General features: G+C 39.3%; 1 protein-coding gene across 8 annotated transcripts in view; it reads right to left on the bottom strand.

The window, feature by feature from the left end:
* Positions 1-18,653, bottom strand: part of cnot1 (CCR4-NOT transcription complex, subunit 1) — a 195,582-nt gene that overhangs the window by 134,135 nt on the left and 42,794 nt on the right. For all 8 annotated transcript variants that reach the window (XM_041190966.1, XM_041190967.1, XM_041190972.1 and 5 more), the window contains 5 exons: positions 14,538-14,636; positions 5,893-5,961; positions 5,721-5,775; positions 3,973-4,176; positions 2,372-2,537 (listed from right to left, as the gene is read on the bottom strand). In XM_041190966.1, the coding sequence (XP_041046900.1) occupies positions 2,372-2,537; positions 3,973-4,176; positions 5,721-5,775; positions 5,893-5,961; positions 14,538-14,636 (593 nt within the window). The remainder of the gene's footprint in view (positions 1-2,371; positions 2,538-3,972; positions 4,177-5,720; positions 5,776-5,892; positions 5,962-14,537; positions 14,637-18,653) is intronic.

The following is an 18,653-nucleotide window of genomic DNA, read 5'->3' as shown; positions in this document are numbered from 1 at the left end:
CTGACCATAACCTTTTTTTTTGTATTTTGTAAACAAGGGGAAAACTACTGATCCCAGAAGCAGAGAATCCCAGTAACACCGTTAGGATTTTAAAATTAAAAGATTTGTCAGGAGGGAAAAAACTCCAACAAACAAGATTAAAATTCAAACAGTTTTACAAAACATTCTCCCAAAAAAACCCACTTGGGCCGAATACACCTGATAGAATTTAACCATAAAAATCCAGTGATATTACCCATGGCAAAAATTGCTGCTACTTTAATAAAGTATCTCACACGACTTCTCACTCTCTTCCACTCTGCTGTGGAACCGAAGGAAGTTCAGAAACAAACCGCTTTCTGAAAACAATGAGTTTTCTAGCTTGAAACTGGATAGCTGCTTCACATTCACAACTTTTCTTAGCACAGAGCTGGTCTCAGGACATCTCCCACATAGCCAATACAACTCAACCAAACATCTTTCCTTAAATATCCTTTTCCCCTTTGATCTTAGACTCCACTGTTCTAATAACCTCTTTGAACTCAATTTTTCCAAAGTATAAAAGTCTTTCATGTTTTCCTATTGCCTCCACTTTCAGGTCAAATAAAATTTAATAACCTTCCCCTGTTCACCTATGAAACCTTTGTAAGTTGTAGAAGTCCGTCTGAAATTTAACAGCTGAAATGTAAATTTTAAAACCCAATCTATTTACTCATATATTCAACTTCACCATAGCTTCTAATTACAAGTGCATTCATCTAGTACTTTTACCTTTCAGCTGTCTTGACTTACCTCCCCCAGTTTAATTACACAGACAGCTTTTGTTACAGAATACCACCATATTCCCAACAAATATTAAACATCCATCTTCACACCATATCCTAACAACGTGTAAAAAGAATATTTTCTGTTGGTTACCTTAAATTTATACCCTCTCGTTACCAAATGTAAATACTTTTCCTTAATTACCTGATCTAGACAGTTTATAATTTTGAACAGCTCTAATTTTGAAACTTCGTTATTCTTTTGTCTCCCTTAACAATAAAGCCTTGCCTCCGAGATCATCTTAGTGCATCACATTTGTACCCTCCCCATGTATTCACATTAATCCTAAAGTAAAACACACGAAACCTGTCACAGTATTCTAACTGCAGCCTGACCTTAACTCTTAAATAACCTAACACCCCAATTGTCATTTTCATTACAAACAGTATTGTCAACATATTATTTGATTTGCATACATGGTTCCTTAAATCTTTTTACTCATCAATTCTTTATAGAAAGATTTGCCATTTAGTATTCACATTTCCTTATTTTACCTCCAGAAATGCATCACCTTACAATTCTCTGCATTAAATTTCATCAGACATCCAACTACCCAATCTGCAAACCTATTAAGGCTAGTGAATAAAACAGTTTTTAACTATCAGCTTGAAGAACTCCAAAATCAACTGCAGTATAGAATCCATCTCACTTCCTTACAAACATAAACTAGGTCACTATTCATTGATGTACCATAGCGCGATTACAGATTCAAGTGGTTAGTTCACCATTGAGCTGGCAGCTTAACACTCAACACCTAACACTTGTCCCATTCAAACATGAAGGATTTCATTTTCTCATGAGGTAAAATGAATCTCTCTGCTCAAATTATAAGTCATATTTTTAAGAGCTGGGGGTACCACAGCACTACAGATACAGTGCATCTTTTAATTATCTTCCCTTTCTGCTGCCTCCGTACTACCAGATCCAGCTTTATTATGGCTGCCCTCATGGAGGGAAAGAAAAATATGCCAGTCATACTCCTAAACCACTTGCATACATCTTCTGGAAGTCAGCTTACAGCTATATTTGCAGAGATCTGGAAGTAGGTCAACTGTAAGTGTTTCTGTTTCTTGTGGCTGGAGAACCATTGGGATTGGGGGCGAGGTGGGCACAAAATAAGAGTTTATCCTCAAAAGGGTTAATTAATTAAAACTCAAGTTCAAAAGCTCATGTCTGAGTAGCAAGTGTTGATGACACTGGCAATTTACTGCCTCTCAACATCAATATTTATGCTGGAGAACTTTATTGTTTGAATGCTACTGTCAATTCACCTGCATTAATGCCCTTAGAGTCAGCAACTATTGGGTGCATTTTTATAGGACAGAACACTTTTGTAGCAGACAGCAAGCAAGCTCAATTTAATATTCACACAAGACAGACTTGCAAAAAATCTTAATTGTAAATGAAATGGATCCTTGCTGTCAATTGAACAAACTGCATGAGAGAAAAATTCCAGCAACTCCAGAGTAGATCCGACTGCACTAACTGGGAGTTAAGCTCAGAATAAGGTGGAGCATTATTTAAAAATAACCCATTGAAAGTCAGTTATAAGAGGACTTATACGTACCTTGTACAAAAGCCGTAGCCTACTTCTTGCATAAAATCTGCTAGTGAGCTGTCCATCGTTTTCGCTATCCCTCCCGAATCAGTCAGGATTCTATCCATCAGAATGTCCCGTTTTTCAGGATATAGCAGTGGTGCAAGCACCACAGGACAACGCTCTTGCGGAAAATCTAGTACAAAAAAATTATGAAATGAATAATAAATGTAGTCCTTTTAAAGAGTGTATCAGCAGATGTGGAAGTCAAGAGAACAACTGAGATTCCTCCAAAAATGTAGTAATTTACCCAAAAACTGTATTTAAAACTATCCCAGACAAGGGTTAAAATAACTTCCTTTTTTTCTACTTCCACCCACATAACATGCAACCTGCCCCAGGTCACCATCAGACATCCCAGCATCATTCCCCCTCTAAATTCATCTCCCTCACCCTTCCGCTCCGCCCTTTTAGCACAACCAATTCCCAGCACCTTCCCACTCAATGTGGCTTAGACAAGCAATGGATGAGCCTCTTCCAAAGTTGAATACCCTGTCAACACTATGTACAATTGTAAGAAATGCCCATTTAGATGAGGCACCAAAGGATGACCAGCACCTGTAAAATTGTACCTCAGGAACGTGTATACAGCTTGGCAATGTGAAGTACAGTGCAATTGTCTTCTCCATGTTGCACAAGTGGATAAATGTGAGATTAAATTAGAAGCCAAGTCACAGCAATTTTTTACGTCTCAACCTCCTGCTCTCAAAAGCGCTGGTTGTTGGCTGAGAAACTTCCAAGGCATTGGGGGCCCTCTGGCTCCTCCTCTTCATGACTATTACATATATCTAAATCTCGACAATGAATGTCAGATTATTCAGCCACAGTCTATCCTAACCCACTCTTCGCCTGACATAAATACACAGGCACATACACTTAAGCATTAATCAGGAGCAGAAATTGTAGCTTACCTTACCCAGAAGCACTAAAACAAAATGTATAATACCCAATCACTCCATCAGTTGTGATCAACCATCCCAGCTTGAGCCAAGGATTAAACTCAGGATCTTCGTAGTCTCTATACATCATCCACTCACTGATATACTGGTTAAACCATTGACAAGCTAAAGCTATGTGACTCAGCAGCATATCTTGTTGTGCATTTTGCTACTGGAGCTCTGGACATGCGTGAGCACTTTCATTACATGGACTGCAGCAGTCCAGCACCACCTTCTCAGGGCTACTAGAACTGGGCATAAATGGTGACCTTACCACTGATGCCCAAAAACAAATTGCAAAAAATTGTAAAATGGCTGACATTGGGCACTTTTGGCATCCCCCTACAGCATAATAATTCAAATAGACATAGAACCTTTATGGCACAAGAGCCATCCAGCCCAATCCTATTTTCCATCTCTTGGTCCAGAGTCCTCTGGGTTACAGCACTTCAAGTGCGTATCTAAAACTTTTAAAAAATGCAATGGTGGATATTCTGCCTCTACCACCCTGTCAGGTGTGCGTTCAAACCTCGATGACCCTCTGGGTGGAAAAGATTTTTCAACTCCCCTCTAATAACATACCATTGCCTCTTCCCCAGCTATACATACTAGGAGATTATACAACCAGCTTACCTCTGCGCAATGTCTTAAGGAAAGCGTCAATCTGTTCCTGTCCAACACCAAAAGCTCCTTTTTGCCCAAAAAGGAGATGGGATAGGAGCAGGTGCAGGACTTCTATTGCAATATCCTGAAAGCCACCTTCTTGGTTCCCGCTTACGTCTGCGTCGATGTATGATCGCAGAAGATCTGGGAGCTTCTGTTTCACAAACTGGAGAGCTGAAATTCAAGAGAAACAGGTTTGATAGAAGGACATTATCACCTAAATCCTGTTTGGTGGTGGTACACCTGGCAATTGAAGTACCAGGTTGATGCTTGGTGGAAGCTCAATCCATGAGCAGGAAATGAGTTAATGGAACAGCTTAACCTGCCAGTGAAAAGGTATGCACTGCTGGAAAGGACTTGGGCAGACTGGCAGATTCTCAGTTACCTTTAAATTTCCATTATGCGGTGAAATAGAGGGACCCTCTCCATTATAATGGATAGCTAAAGCTCTGCCATACATGAAGTTTTGAACTGGTAGAGAGAATTAACAGGTAGAGGCTGTGGGAGAATGAGGAGTTCCACTGTCGGCACATGAATAAAACTGATATTACGTGCAATTAAAATCTAATGTTCTTTCGACATCTAATGGTTTTTATTTAAAAATTTCAGTTTTTCTTTCAAAGAACAGCTCCTTTTTAATAAATAAAACCCACAGAAATAAACCCCAGAAGAGGGGACATGGATGTGAACCAAGGTTCCTCATTCAGAATGTACCAAAGAACTGTACATTGCTCATTGACTTAAGACAGAAAGCTAACACTCAGTATTTTAGTTATTTATAAACACAAGACTTAAACTGCTTTCAAAGAAAGCCAATTGTGTACAACACCAATAATGTGACGGCACCAAAAAAAATCCAACAGACAGGTCATCCTAGAAAAAGCGGCTTTCAACTCCTGATTCTTCTAGAAGCTCTTACAATTCCGAAGTGCCAATGGCCGCCAACATAAACAGCAATGTAGAACAAGAAAGATTTTTTAAGGAAGTGCCATGCTGCAAATTTAAAATAAAAATAATTGTGCGCTAGAGCTACTGTTAAACTAAATTTCCCGACCAGAGAAAATAACTCTTAAAATAAGTGCAGTACAGATATTAGGCTAGCTGAGCCACCAGCATTGTATCCTCAAAGGATTCTGCACAGTTCATCGGCCACTAGAAAAATTAATTGATCATACCATCTGTGGAAACAATTGTGTTTGTCCAAGTATTTCTTTTCTCACTCATATTGTGCAGCTTGATCAGTTAGGCAGACAAATCTAAGCATTCACTCCTGCCCGAATAGATTCAATTTTTACTTAGGAAAATTTTATTCCAAATTTCCCCAACAGTAACTTGTCATTTCATCTTTCCAACTTCACTGCTCATAACATCTCTACCGTACTAATTAACTCTTTTAAACAAATGTTTCCAACAGCACACATACTTTTGTGCTTTTCTGAGCAAAACTGTCAATTTATGAACAATTTTGTGCTGGTATCACCATACCAAGAATTAAGTTAAAATTAATATTTCATGTTGGACTACTACAGCCAAAAGGAGGGGGCAAGGAAGAGAACTACTCTCACCCATTAGTCTGTTCTGGATTCAAGCATATGTCTGAAATGTAGACAACATGCTAACCCAATCAAGCTTCCTTATACCATGAGTGTATTATTCAGATGGCCCAATTTCACAGCACAACAGAGGTTGAATATGTTATATATAAACAAGTCACTCACCAAACCCCCGCAGATCTGAGCTAGAAGAATTCAGCAATGCAAGGCCAAAGATGACCTGAAACAGAAAAGTGCATAATGTCACAACAGAAACATGTCAAAAGTAAATCGGAAGAGATGTGCAAGAACATCTATAAAAAACATTGCTGTTGTACCATACAACACAAGCTCTTACCTCTTGGACCTTGCTTAACTTCAGCACTTTACTAAGCTGAGTAAACAGATGGGGTGAAGGTTTCAGACTCTGAAGAGAAAAGTAGAATTAATTAGACAAATCTTAAACAAAAAGAGTTAATGTAACTTGGGCTGCATCAGATAAGGTGAAATTAAAACCACAAATGTTGGAAATGCAATATAAAAACAGAAGCAGATGAAAACTGACGAGTCAGCATCTGAAAGAGAAAGATGGATCAACCTGTCAGGAGGTGCAGGGGAGAACCATTTGCCAGACGAGTTACATCCAAAATATTAACTCTACATTTCTAGCTTTTACCAGACATCTGAACCCATTATTGCTCACTCTTTGGCAACTTAAAAACAGCTAATTTATCAACGAGCGTCCTTTTCAATCTCACTTAGTTAACAGTGAAGAGATCCTGAGCTTTATCAATATGGGCACAGAGTAACCTGTAATAACTCTGGTTTGGCCTCAACTGGAGTACTGCTTCCAGTTCTGAGCACCACACTTTAGGAAGGATGTGAAGACATTAGAGAAAGTGCAGAAAAGATTCATGAGAATAGTTCCAGAGATGAAGAACTTCAGTTATGTAGATAGAATTGAGAAGTTGAGACGGTTTTCTCTGGAAAAGGAAATGTTGAGAGGAGATCTGATAGAGGTATCAAAATCATGAGGGATCTGGACAGAGGAGAAAAGGAGAATCTGCTCCCATTGATGGAAGGATCGAGAATCAGAGGCCACACACAGAATTAAAGCAATTGGAAAAAGAAGCAATGGAGGCATGAGGGAAAAATCTTTATGCAGCGAGTGGTTAGGAACTGGAATATACTGCCCGAGAGTGGAGGCAGGTTCAATTGAGGCATTCAAACGAGAACGGGATCATTATCTGAAATGGAAAAAATTTGCAAGGTTACAAAGAAAAGGCAGGGGAGTTGCACTAGATAAATTGCTCCTTTGGAGGGCCTGCACAAATGTGATGAGCCGAATGGCCTCCTCCTATGCTGTTGTATCATGATTCAATGACATTCAATTCAATGTGGTAAGTTCTTCATCAAACAAAGGGGTGGGACTGTGAATTGCAATCATGAGAAGTAACAGATGATTCAAAGAAAAATAATGGATACAATAAAGAATAAAGATCTCAAAAAAGGTATGGGTTTTCTCGCCCTTTTAAGGAAAGCAATCTCTGCGCAGAATAAAACACTATAAGCAAAAAGGGGAAAAAAACAATTACACAATTCTTACCAAGATTTCAAGTACAATACTCTCTAAAGAGAAGCCACACATTGTGTTTTCAATAAGGAACAGTGAGTGGGAATTTTACTCATTCAACAAATAAAGAGAAAGAAAATTAAAATTACTTGTCTTTGGAATGCTGAACCTTATTTGAAAATTCATCAAAATTTTCCATGGGGCTGACAAAGTGGTTAAGAAAGCTTTCCAAGGCTTCCTTCATTCAGGTGTCCAAAGAAATTGGTGTCTATTCTCAAATCAATGGATATGGCTCTCCGATTCTCTTGTGTTCTAGTAATTCGTGTTGGGGAAGATCAAAGGGAAGAAATGAGAGTGAGGGAAAGACTTTAGCGAGGGCAACAATAGTTTCTGGAAGCAGGAGCAATCACTTTCATTTTGGGCTATTTAGGCAATTGCTCAGCCATCGAAAAAAGCATTGTCCACATCACCTACATCAGATTCCTGGTTGAAGTAGAAATTTGAGTAGTAACCAAACCGATCTGAACAGACAGCTTATGCAAGGTCTGCTGGTTAAACAGCCATACACATTTAAAGCCTAGCGCTGAATAAAATTTCTCAGCTATTTATCTGTTGAGAAATGACGAGGGCCATCAATAAACAGGAAGTTGCCATATTTTACTTGTTCCTGGTGGCCACATCTCTGAACAAAACCCTTTGCATATTTGGGAACAGGGCTTAGTCATCAGGCTTGCAGGCTGGAAAGACTGCCCCAGAATAAATTTTCCCAAATGACTTTCCCCCACAGTACAGAGAATGGCAGCTGGAATTCTATGGGATTATGATAAGCAAAATCATCCTGCTGCTCAGTTATAACACCCTAACTCAATTTAGGACCTGATTTTGTTTGACCCGATTGAGCATCAATCCTTGCATTATGCTCAGATGGCTCAGTCAGTGCCTTTAGCAGGCCCTCTGCAAACATCCACAATTAAGCCATTTTCTTATGTCCTCTTCTGTCACAAAGGAAACAAAATTCACTTGCTCTTTTGTAATGCTGCCTCTTTCCTCGAGTTCAAATCATGAGCACCATTACTTCAGGCAACAACTAAGCTGTGTTCCACATTTGAGGTCTGAGAAGAGATTTTTTTCCCTGCGTTAGTACCGTGACCAGTACACAAGGTACAATCCATTTTAACATTAAAATTGCCCGGTGAAAAGGCAATGGCTGAGCAAATCACAGTAATGGAACGCTTAAAATCATGCAAGGGCTCTCAGCCAACACCTCTCACATTCTGTCAGTGGAGTGGTTTCCTTAATGTTCAATATAAGAGTCAAATGAAAACTGGTTTCAACAGAAAAGGCATTCCACCAGATAGTACTTAAAAAGTATTGCACCAAGTGCCAGCGACTTGGGACACCTTGGTTAGAGATATCAAAGGCCAGAAGTCCTCTCTCCCACGAATCATGTTGGATGCCACACAACACAGTTTCATCAATCCATGCCTGTGGGCAAAGGAGATTTGCAACACTTCCTGCCTATGCTCAATCCTGATGTAGCAGCGGAGACTGCTTCTGTGCCAATCTGGGCCCCAAAGGCACTATGTTATTATTAAACTTCAAAATCCACATGATCAAGAAACTTTGACGACAAGTGTTACATTGCACCTACTGAAATTTGCGATTCCTATTTAAATTGACACTGTCAGGGTAGATTATGCAGAAGTCGAGATCCCCATGCAGCAGCAAATATAAAATTCAAAGTGGCTCTTAATTTACAAATGATAACAATTTGTGTCAACTGTATCGGGATATGAAGCTACAGCTTGGGCAAGACGCCACCCGACTTGATCAAAGTTTTCAAGACATCAAAGACAACTCAAGAGTCAGTAGAGAATGTGCTACTGCTGGTTGGAAAGGCTAGGACAAGGGAGAATAATCTAAAGATATTAGAGCCAGACTTTTCTGGAATTAAATTAATGTAATGGGTGGAAGTAGTTTGGGACTCTCTTCCATAACGGCAACTGAGGCTAGATCAATTGTTACTTTTAATTTTAAGTCTGCAATTGGTCAACATAAATCTTTCAAAGATGCTAAGGACATGGTACAAAAGCCAACATGGAGAATTAGCTCATATATCAACATGATCTCATCGAATGGCAGAACAGCCTCAAGGGACTAAATGGTACTCTAGTTCCTATGTTCAAGGCACATGTCCTGATTTAAACTGAAGGCATTAAAGAGACATTAAAAAGGAGTACTGGTTTAGTATTCAAATTCATTTCTATAACCCACTATATATAGGTATAAACTACAACTTCGCTATTTTAGTTGAGCATTTAAAGCCAGTGTTTTGAAAGTTTGTTTTTAAGTAATTCAACAATTTGGGTATGAATTCCAAAATAGGGGAAAAGTTAACTTAAGTATAAATGGGCAGGCTTTCTACTTTTAAAATTAATTTTACAAGCATTGTAAAAGCATTCATAGCACAAATACTCATGCTTCCAACAACACAATAAAACAGCAGCTGGCAAAAAGTTTCATGTGCATACACGCACCCAGCATTATTAAAGGGATGATATCAAGCACAGCCTGTTGGCAATTAGAATGGTTACAGCAGCAAAATCCTGTTTTTAACAGAACCTTCATTCTGAAATCTGTCCTCTGTCTGGTCATAATGTGAATGTACCAGTAAAAGGACAATTAGGAATTGCACAGGTCCAAACAGGACAATTCAAATTTTGTCTGTGAGCTTTTACATATTCAAGTTAAAATTGTTTCATCAGACCACTGCTAGATATTACCAACACCTTGAGTATTGTGTACAATTTTGGTCTCCTAAATTGAAGAGGGAAATATTTGCATTGGAAGCAGTTCAGAGAAGGTTCACTAGGCTGATTACTGGGATGATTATTTCTTATTTGGAAAAGCTGAGCAAGTTGGGCCTATACTCATTGGAGTTTTGAAGAATGCGAGTGATCCTATTGAAACATTAAATATTCTGAGGGGGCTTAACAAGCTAAATGTTGAAAGGATGGTTTTCCCTAGTGAAGGAACTTAGAACTGGGGGCACAGTTTCAAGTTATGGAGTTGCTCATTTAAGACAAAATGAGGAGGAATTTCTTCTCTGGGGACTTGTTATTCTTTAGAAGTCTTCCCCAGACAGCAGTGGAAGCTGGGTCATTGAATATATTCAAGGCTGAGTTAAGACAGGTTTTTGATCGACAAGAGTTAAGGGTTAAGGGTGACAGGCAGAAAAGTGGATTTATGGCCACAATTAGATCAACCATGATCTTACTGAATGTCAGAACAGGCTTGAAAGGCCAAATGGCCTACTCATGCTCCTATTTCTTATGATCTAATTAGTAACTTCCATGGACATCCTTCTTTTTCTTATCAAGATGTTCATCTAAAATGTTCCATGCACAACAATACATAAGAACAGGAGAGGGCCATTCAGACTCTTGAACCTGTCCTGCAACATTAGATTGTGGCTGGCCTGTACCTCAAATCCATTTATCCCAGTTTTAAAAATTTCAACTGACCCAAATTCCAGTGCCTTCTGGAAGAGCAAGTTCTCCACCACTTTCATAAACTGCATCTTTGCCAACCCAACCCTCAGGCAATGAGGATACCAGTGCATTTAGCTGCTGAGGTACTTTAAGGAGTCAATGCTAGAAACACATTTCAAAATGCCTGGACATTTCCCTCACCTTCCATACGTACACATTGGTGAGAATTTATGCTAAATATGTTGAAGAAATTTTGGCTTTAATGCCATTTTTATGTCCTACTTTCCACGATGCATTAACCTGTTAGTTTTCTACACAATGCCAAATGACCTTTCCATTTCCTTCAAAAAAAAGAGCTCTTTGCCAATGCAAATATTCAAAGGTTTCAAAAGTCAAGCATTTTACTATTTGACATATTGCTTACTGCCCATTCATGATTTTTGTCAGAACTTCGTTTTTTCACACTTAGCTTAACGGTAGCTACAGAATTACTGCTCTAACGTTCCTAATCAAATGTGTTGAATGGAAGAGGGAACATATCAAAAATTGAGAGCGAAGAGGTGTAGAGCAAGGACTCTCTTGCTAAGCTCTAAAGTGAAATGATTATGAAATGGGTTTGATCAAATAGGTTCAGAACGAGAAGCTGATGTGAGAAGATGATCGATCAAAAATTTCCAATATGCCTTCCTAGACAGCATTCATAGATTAGAGAGCAGGGAGAAACAGTTAGTACTAAAATAAAAGTATATTTTTTACACGGTTTGGACTGCATATTCAATTAGGCATGGACAAATTCAGAACACCCTCAATGATTAGTAGTGCCCCATTAGTGCTGTGCTGATCCACACAAATCAGAAAGGTCCTAATTTCAACAGCTGGTCTCTGTTAAGTTAGGTAATCTCAATTTGAGTGAAAATTGGTCAACGGGAATTGGGAGCGAGGGAATAAATGTCAGAGTTCCCGCCACTGATCATTAAGGAAATACCTGCCTATGTGTAGCAGGCTAACAGGGCAGGATTGGGCTAAGCTATAATGTCGAAGCTCACATATGTAGAACCAGTTAGGTGTGATGCTTCGAAAGCTATCAGTCCATGACCTTTAGGAAAAAGTGAGGTAAAGAGGCAAAAGCCAGAAACGAAATCCAGAGAAAATAATAAATTCAGAGCAACCATTAACTATTTACCACCACCTTCTCAAGGGCAATGAGGGATGAGCCACAAATGCTGGCCTTACCAGTAATGCATCTCGTGAAAGAATAAAAACAATCCAGAAAAACTAACCTGAGATATACTACTGAATAATCAACAAAACAAAAATACATTTCAAAACCTGACGAACTGCCTTGAATTCAATGCAGATGACATATTGAGGCTATAAACTCTTAATATGCAATTTATATACTACAACTTGCACAGAACATTGATAAAAATCAATACAGAGTGACAAAATCAATTCTAGCTAATGATGGCCAGAGCATAATTGGTTTTAAGTAATTATGGAAACAGAACAGATACAAGATAAAAATGCTCAACTGGGGAAGAGCTAATTTCAATGATTTAAAAACAGGCCTAGCCCAGGTAAATTGGAAAAGGTAACTGCAGGGTGAAGCAGTAGCAGAACAATGGAAGGCATTCATGTTAATTCTAGGCACATTCCTTTGACGAGAAAAGGTCTGCAGTGGTGTTTCCCAATGGTCAGTTTTGGTCCATCACTCTGACATTTTTATAAACAGCCAAGATTCTGGTATTGAGAGGAGCATTATCAGTGTAATATTTCCAAATTTGCTGACAACACAAAACTAGGTAGGAATGTAAGTGGTGAGGAGGATGTAAAGAGGCTTCAAGGTGGTTTAGACAAGCTGAGTGAGTGGGCAAATACATGGCAGATGCAGTATAATGTGGATAAGTGAGAAGTTATCCAGTTTGGTGGGAAAAACAGAACCGTTGAGTATTACTTAAATGGTGAAAGATTGGGAAATGCTGATGTACAAAGGGACCTGGGTGCCCTTGTACACTAGTCACTGAAAGCAAGCAGTTAAGGTGGCCAATGGTATGCTGGTCTTCACTGCGAGAGGATTTGAGTACAGGAGCAAGGATGTCTTACTGCAGCTGTACAAGGCTTTGGGGGGGACCACACCTGGTGCAGTGTGTGCAGTTTTGGTCTCCTTACCTAAGAAAGGATATACAGGATATACTTGCCATAAAGGAATTGCAGCAAAGGTTCACCAGACTGATTCCTGGGATGGCAGGATTGTCGTATGAGGAGAGAGTGGGGCAACAAGGCCTGTATGCACTGGAGTTCAGAAGAATAAGAGGGGGTTTCCATTGAAACGTATAAAATTCTGACAGGGCTGGACAGACTGGATGCAGAGATGATGTTTCCTCTGTCTGGGGGGCGGGGAGGTCTAGAACAAGAGGTCACAGTCTCAAGATATGGGGTAGGCCATTTAGAACTGAGATGAAGAGAAATTTCGTCACTCAGAGGGTGGTGAACTTGTGAAATTCTCTACCAGAGAAGGCTGGGGAGGCCAAGTCACTGAATATATTTGGAGGAAATAGGTAGATTTTTAGACTCTAAACCAATCAGAGCCAACCTGCCAAATAACCAGCACTCCTTTTTTCATTCAGCATAAATTGCTGCTCCCTTTGAAATTGGGTATTCTTGCATCTGTCCTGTTGAGTACAAGATTCTAGTCAAGAATCTAAGGTTATCAGAGGTAGGTGGGAATGTGGAGCTGGGGCCATGGTCTTATTGAATGGCGGAGCAGACTTGAAGGACCAAATGCCTGCTACTGCTCCTAATTCATATGTTCGTACATCAAACATAAGCGAGCTACACTGTGAACCTGACTGAATCTTAAATTGATTGTTAGTGTAATTCTTAACACACTCGGGAATGGGGCAACATTTGCTGAACAATTGTGGAATCACATCTAATCTGAAAAGACAAAGTAGTAATGCAGCATATGAATTTCAGTGTCAGTGCAATGCCAGGTACATTACCATATACCCCAGCAACTGGCGGATCGTAACAAACTTTACAATAAGCAGAGTACTGACTGTACTCAACCGATCCATGCTTGTACAACACAGAAGATAATGTCTAACATTAAGTGTGATTCCGTGACTGTTTAGCAAATGCTAAACAATTCAGTGCATTAAGAAGAACACTAACAACCAATTTAAGATTCAGTCGGGCTCGCAATGTGGCTCAGTTACACCTGAAGCTGCATATAGTCATACGCAGGGCCCTGTCCTCAGCAGGCAAATGGAATATGTCCAGGCATTGCACCTTTTTTGAATAAATGAAAGCTTGGGAGACCATAGCTCCCCAGTGCATTCACTATAGCAACGTCATGACCAATCAAAGTTGACCTGACAACCAAGCAGCAATCCTTTTCTCATGCAGTATAAATTGTTGCTCCCTTTTAAATTTGGGATTCTTGCACCTGTCCTGATGAGTGCAAGATTAAAAGCATTGACAGCATGTCTTTTTTCAGTAATATTCAAGTCCTGTCACATGCACTCATGAAAAGTTAACTCTTGTTTTTCTCTTCACAGATGCTGTTAGACCTGCTGAGCTTTTCCAGCATTTTGTTTTTGTTTCAGATTTCCAGCATCCGCAGTATTTTGCTTTTATATTATTCAGGGTTGTTGGGATCTGGAATGTTCTAGCTGAAAAAGTGGTGGAAGCTGATTCCATAAATGATTTTAATGGTAGTTAGGCAGATATTTGAGAATGAGGAACTTAGAATTACAGGCAAAAACTGGGCATTTGGGACTAAGCACAACTGCTCATTTAAAGAGCTAGCACAGGCACGATAGGCCTTCAATATACAAGTTTCTATAATCCAAAAGCAACGTTCAGAATATAGGCCTGAACAGTTTCAAACTCACTGAACCAGGCCAAATGTTCAATTCAGCTGTAAAAAGTGCCTACCTTCTGATAGTGCAATGGATTGTCAATGGCGTAGCACAGCGTCGAGATAAAGTTTGGCTTGGTGATCAGCGACGCACACTCCTGAATCAGAAACTGAGTCTGCAAAAAATAATCAATTTTTTAAAAAAAGTTAAGATAATCCAAGTCAGGGCAATAGTACCCAAACACTTGACTCAGACAGCTCATGCATACAATTTCAAACACAACACAGCTCCCAATTGGACCTTTAATGAACTGAGACATAAAAATTGAAGTATTGTCCTAACACATTGGACAGAAATGAGATGTGACTGACACAGCCTTAGCGGTATAAAGAAACTTACTAAGCAATGCTTTGAGTTCATCTGTGTTTGAGAGATGGATTGTGATCGACATTGTTACCATGACTATAATCTTGTGTTAAAATGCTTACTTGTGCAATTAATTTAGTTGTGGAAATTGGCAAAGATACTGATCTCAAGCTTCACATGGAGTAATTATACAATTTGTCAGGAACAATTTAGGGGGAAAACTACCACAACTACGGAAAGATATAGCCTTGGAGGGGAGACTGCAGGGTCATCAGATTGATAGCTGGATCTAAAAGATTAAGTTATGAGGAAAGGTTGTATAATCTTGGCTTGCATTCCTTTTGAGTTTAGATAGTCAATTGAAGTGTTTAAAATTGTAATTGAGATTCAACTTGATAGTTAAACTATTTTTTCTGATCAGTGCCTCCAGAACAAGGGGCATAATCTTGAAGTTGGAACCCGTTTAACATATATGGACCTCATTGGCATAAAGTCATTTAAAACAGAAACAAAGATAAAACATCCAATTCTGGGCAAGGTTCTGGCCACGTCAGGCACCTTTCTCACAAACACAAGAATCCTGAGCCTTGACCTATTCAAGCAAGCTAACTAAACATAGATAACACTTAGTTCCTAACAAAAGTTTCTTATTTTTGTAGCTTGCTACTTTTTGTACCACGCATTAATTGACTTTGCTCAGAGGTCTGCCCTTTTACATACTTTTTCTGCGTATGTTTTCCTTCATTATTCTCAGTTGCTACTGACATTTAAAAATCACACTGTTCCAAGTCAGGGGTACATTCTTTTGGGGGTTCCAAACAAGCCGCATGGTGTTTTACTTAAGATGTTTTACTATGTTAAAAGGTGGTAATATAAACAAAAGAAGCTGCAGTTTAGAATTACGCAGGGACCAAATGCTGGCGCTACACCTGTCATTACCCTGGAGCCATGTTTAAAGACTCTTTACTAGACTGCCAAAAGAGGTGTCACAAATGACCACAGAAACTACAGAGATCTAGAACAGGAGCAGCTCTCACCATAGAATACAATCACCAAAACGTGAAGCTTTCATGGCATTATATGCTTTAAATCTACAACAGGAGACATTTACCACATCAGGCATTTTAAAGCAGACACTTGTCCAAATGCCATGTCTGTTATTTTTCCAGTGGCAACCGCTTCTTCCAATGCAAACCACTTCAGATGGGTGTGAGCAAGAAGACAAGCAAATAAAGGGCTTAAAACTTCAAAAATTAGGATAGGTTAAGATTAGAAATGGGGAAAAAAGTAAAACTTAAAAAATAAAAACTCCAGAATGGGAAAACAGTAGATGGAATGCAATGAAAAAAGGTAAAAACAGAGTTAAAGTGTTGCATCTTTTCAGTTTAAACAGGATTTTGGTAGCTCAGAATTAATACATATTCCTACTGGTGCATTTTCCTTCTCAGTTTATTTGGAGGGAATTGTAGTGAAGAGTCCTTGGTAAATAATGAACTACTTCCCACTTTACTGGCAGCAAGCTTTAAAACATAAGATTCTACGCAGCTTTATCTTTTAAAAAAACAAAAATTGTCTCATTACTTTAACAAACTGATCATGTTTCACCCAACAATGCTACCTGTGTGCGCTCAAATTCAAACTTGGCCAGGAATGGGAGCAAGGGAAGGTAGGAGGAAAGGTAATAGGTTCATCATTTTTCAGTATTTTATAATCAAGACTGAAAAAAAAGACTGGCTTAAGGAGATAGAAACAATAAAAAATCTAAAACATAAATAAATGATAAAAAAACACGATACTATTCAGGAAAAAAAATATCAAAACTAAACAACAAAACTAAGACAAAGGAAAATTCAAATATGCTGAACTTTAGTAGTTCAAGAGGAAAAAAGGAAACTGAAGGAAATTGTTAACCTACATGGACTTAAGATTCTGGGAGAAGGAAGGGGAAAAAGGACCTGCATTTGTCGACTGAAAGGATAAACTTATAGTTACATAACTCCTTTCATGGCCTCAGAGTGCCCCCAAAGCAGTTCATAGCCCATGCGCAGCCAATTTGCACACAAGGTGCCACAGCGATAGAGATTATCTAATCAATTTTGAATGATAAATGGCAGCTAGGCTACTGGAAAGCTCATCTGTTGTTCGCATGTCACAGGTTTATTATGAACGCTGGACTTCATAAGACAGTTATGTCTTAAACTGCCTCCTTTAATTCAAGGTAAAATGGAGAAGTTTGGAGGGGGAGATGTGACCTCTTACGGAATTGCCCAGAGACAAGCTCATGTGATCTGACTGCCATGTGGACAGGGGTCCAGTTTAAGACTTATTGGAAGGGAGGTGCAAGTTTTAACATCTTGAAACAAAGGAGAAGGCAGCTGACCTTACTGCACACAGACACAGGTTCTAAGAAATTGTTAGGTTTGGGAACGGTGCCCACAACAGATGCTATGTCCAGGAGGAAAAAAAGACCATCTTCAGGTTAACCACCAAGCAGAGTACTGGTGAGGGCGGATTCCCCGTTCAAATAAACAAGATTGTAGAGTTAAAAAAAACCTAGAAGTCACCAGAGGTTGCCTTGAAACTGGATATCCATTTGATTATGCTCAGAAGGATGAGTGAAGGGACTTTGTTTAAAAGGACATCAGAACACCTGCGGTCTGTCCGCAAGAAAGACCCAAACCTCCCTGTCGCTTGCCATTTTAACACTCCACCCTGCTCTCTTGCCCACATGTCTGTCCTTGGCTTGCTGCATTGTTCCAGTGAAGCCCAACGCAAACTGGAAGAACAGCACCTCATCTTCCGACTGGGCACTTTACAGCCTTCCGGATTGAATATTGAATTCAACAACTTTAGATCTTGAACTCCCTCCTCCGTCCCACCTCCTTTCCGTTTCTTCCCCCTTCCTTTTGTTTTTTTCCAATAATTCATATAGATTTTTCTTTTCCTACCTATTTCCATTATTTTTAAATCTTTTATGCCCTGCTACTCTTTCCACCCCACTCCCACTGGAGCTGTACCTTGAGTGCCCTGCCATTCTTAATTAGCACATTCGTTTAGATAATATCACCACCTTCAACACCTCTTTGTTCTTTTGTCTGTGACATCTTTAGATTATCTGCTCCTATCACTGCTTGCTTGTCCCTACAACCACAACCCCTCCCCCCCACCTTAAACCAGCTTATATTTCACCCCTCTCCTAATATTCACTCAGTTCTGTTGAAGGGTCATGAGGACTCGAAACATCAATTCTTTTCTTCTCCGCTGATGCTGCCAGACCTGCTGAGTTTTTCCAGGTAATTCTGTTTTTGTTTCAGAACGTTCACCCTTGTGGGGCAAGCAGAAGTGATCCTGTTAAACTCAGAAGGAGTTTGGGCCTTTAATCACAAGACTACATTTCTGCTGAGTGTGTAATGCAATGTATAAACATGGCATGGGATTTTTGGTTGTGTTAAGAAGTTAGTGGGGAATATCTTTTCTGTTATTTGGAGTATCAGCTGCCTAAGTAATGTTTAGTGAATGTTGATTCTTGCAAGTTATAGTAAAAATTTTGTTACTGATATTTGCAGGGATCATAAGAGGATCTTTTGCATCTACCCAAGACTGCAGATTTAATGTCTCATGGATTAATGTCTCATCTGAAAGATGACACTTCTCACAAGCACTAACTCTCTGGACCAAGCTTTGAACCCTTGATTTTGACGTAGAGGTGAGTGTGCAACCACTGAGCCAATTAAGTAGTATAGCATTTAATTAGTTTTGTGTTCTGTCTCATTTTCTCCTGCCGTTCTCAAGATGCTGCTGGGAGAAGGTTTCTGTGTGCTGATTC

This window comes from Carcharodon carcharias, chromosome 7, assembly GCF_017639515.1.
Source record: "Carcharodon carcharias isolate sCarCar2 chromosome 7, sCarCar2.pri, whole genome shotgun sequence".
NCBI lineage: Eukaryota > Metazoa > Chordata > Chondrichthyes > Lamniformes > Lamnidae > Carcharodon > Carcharodon carcharias.
The sequence above is the reverse complement of the archived record's forward strand: the minus strand, read 5'-3'. Positions and strand labels throughout refer to the sequence as shown.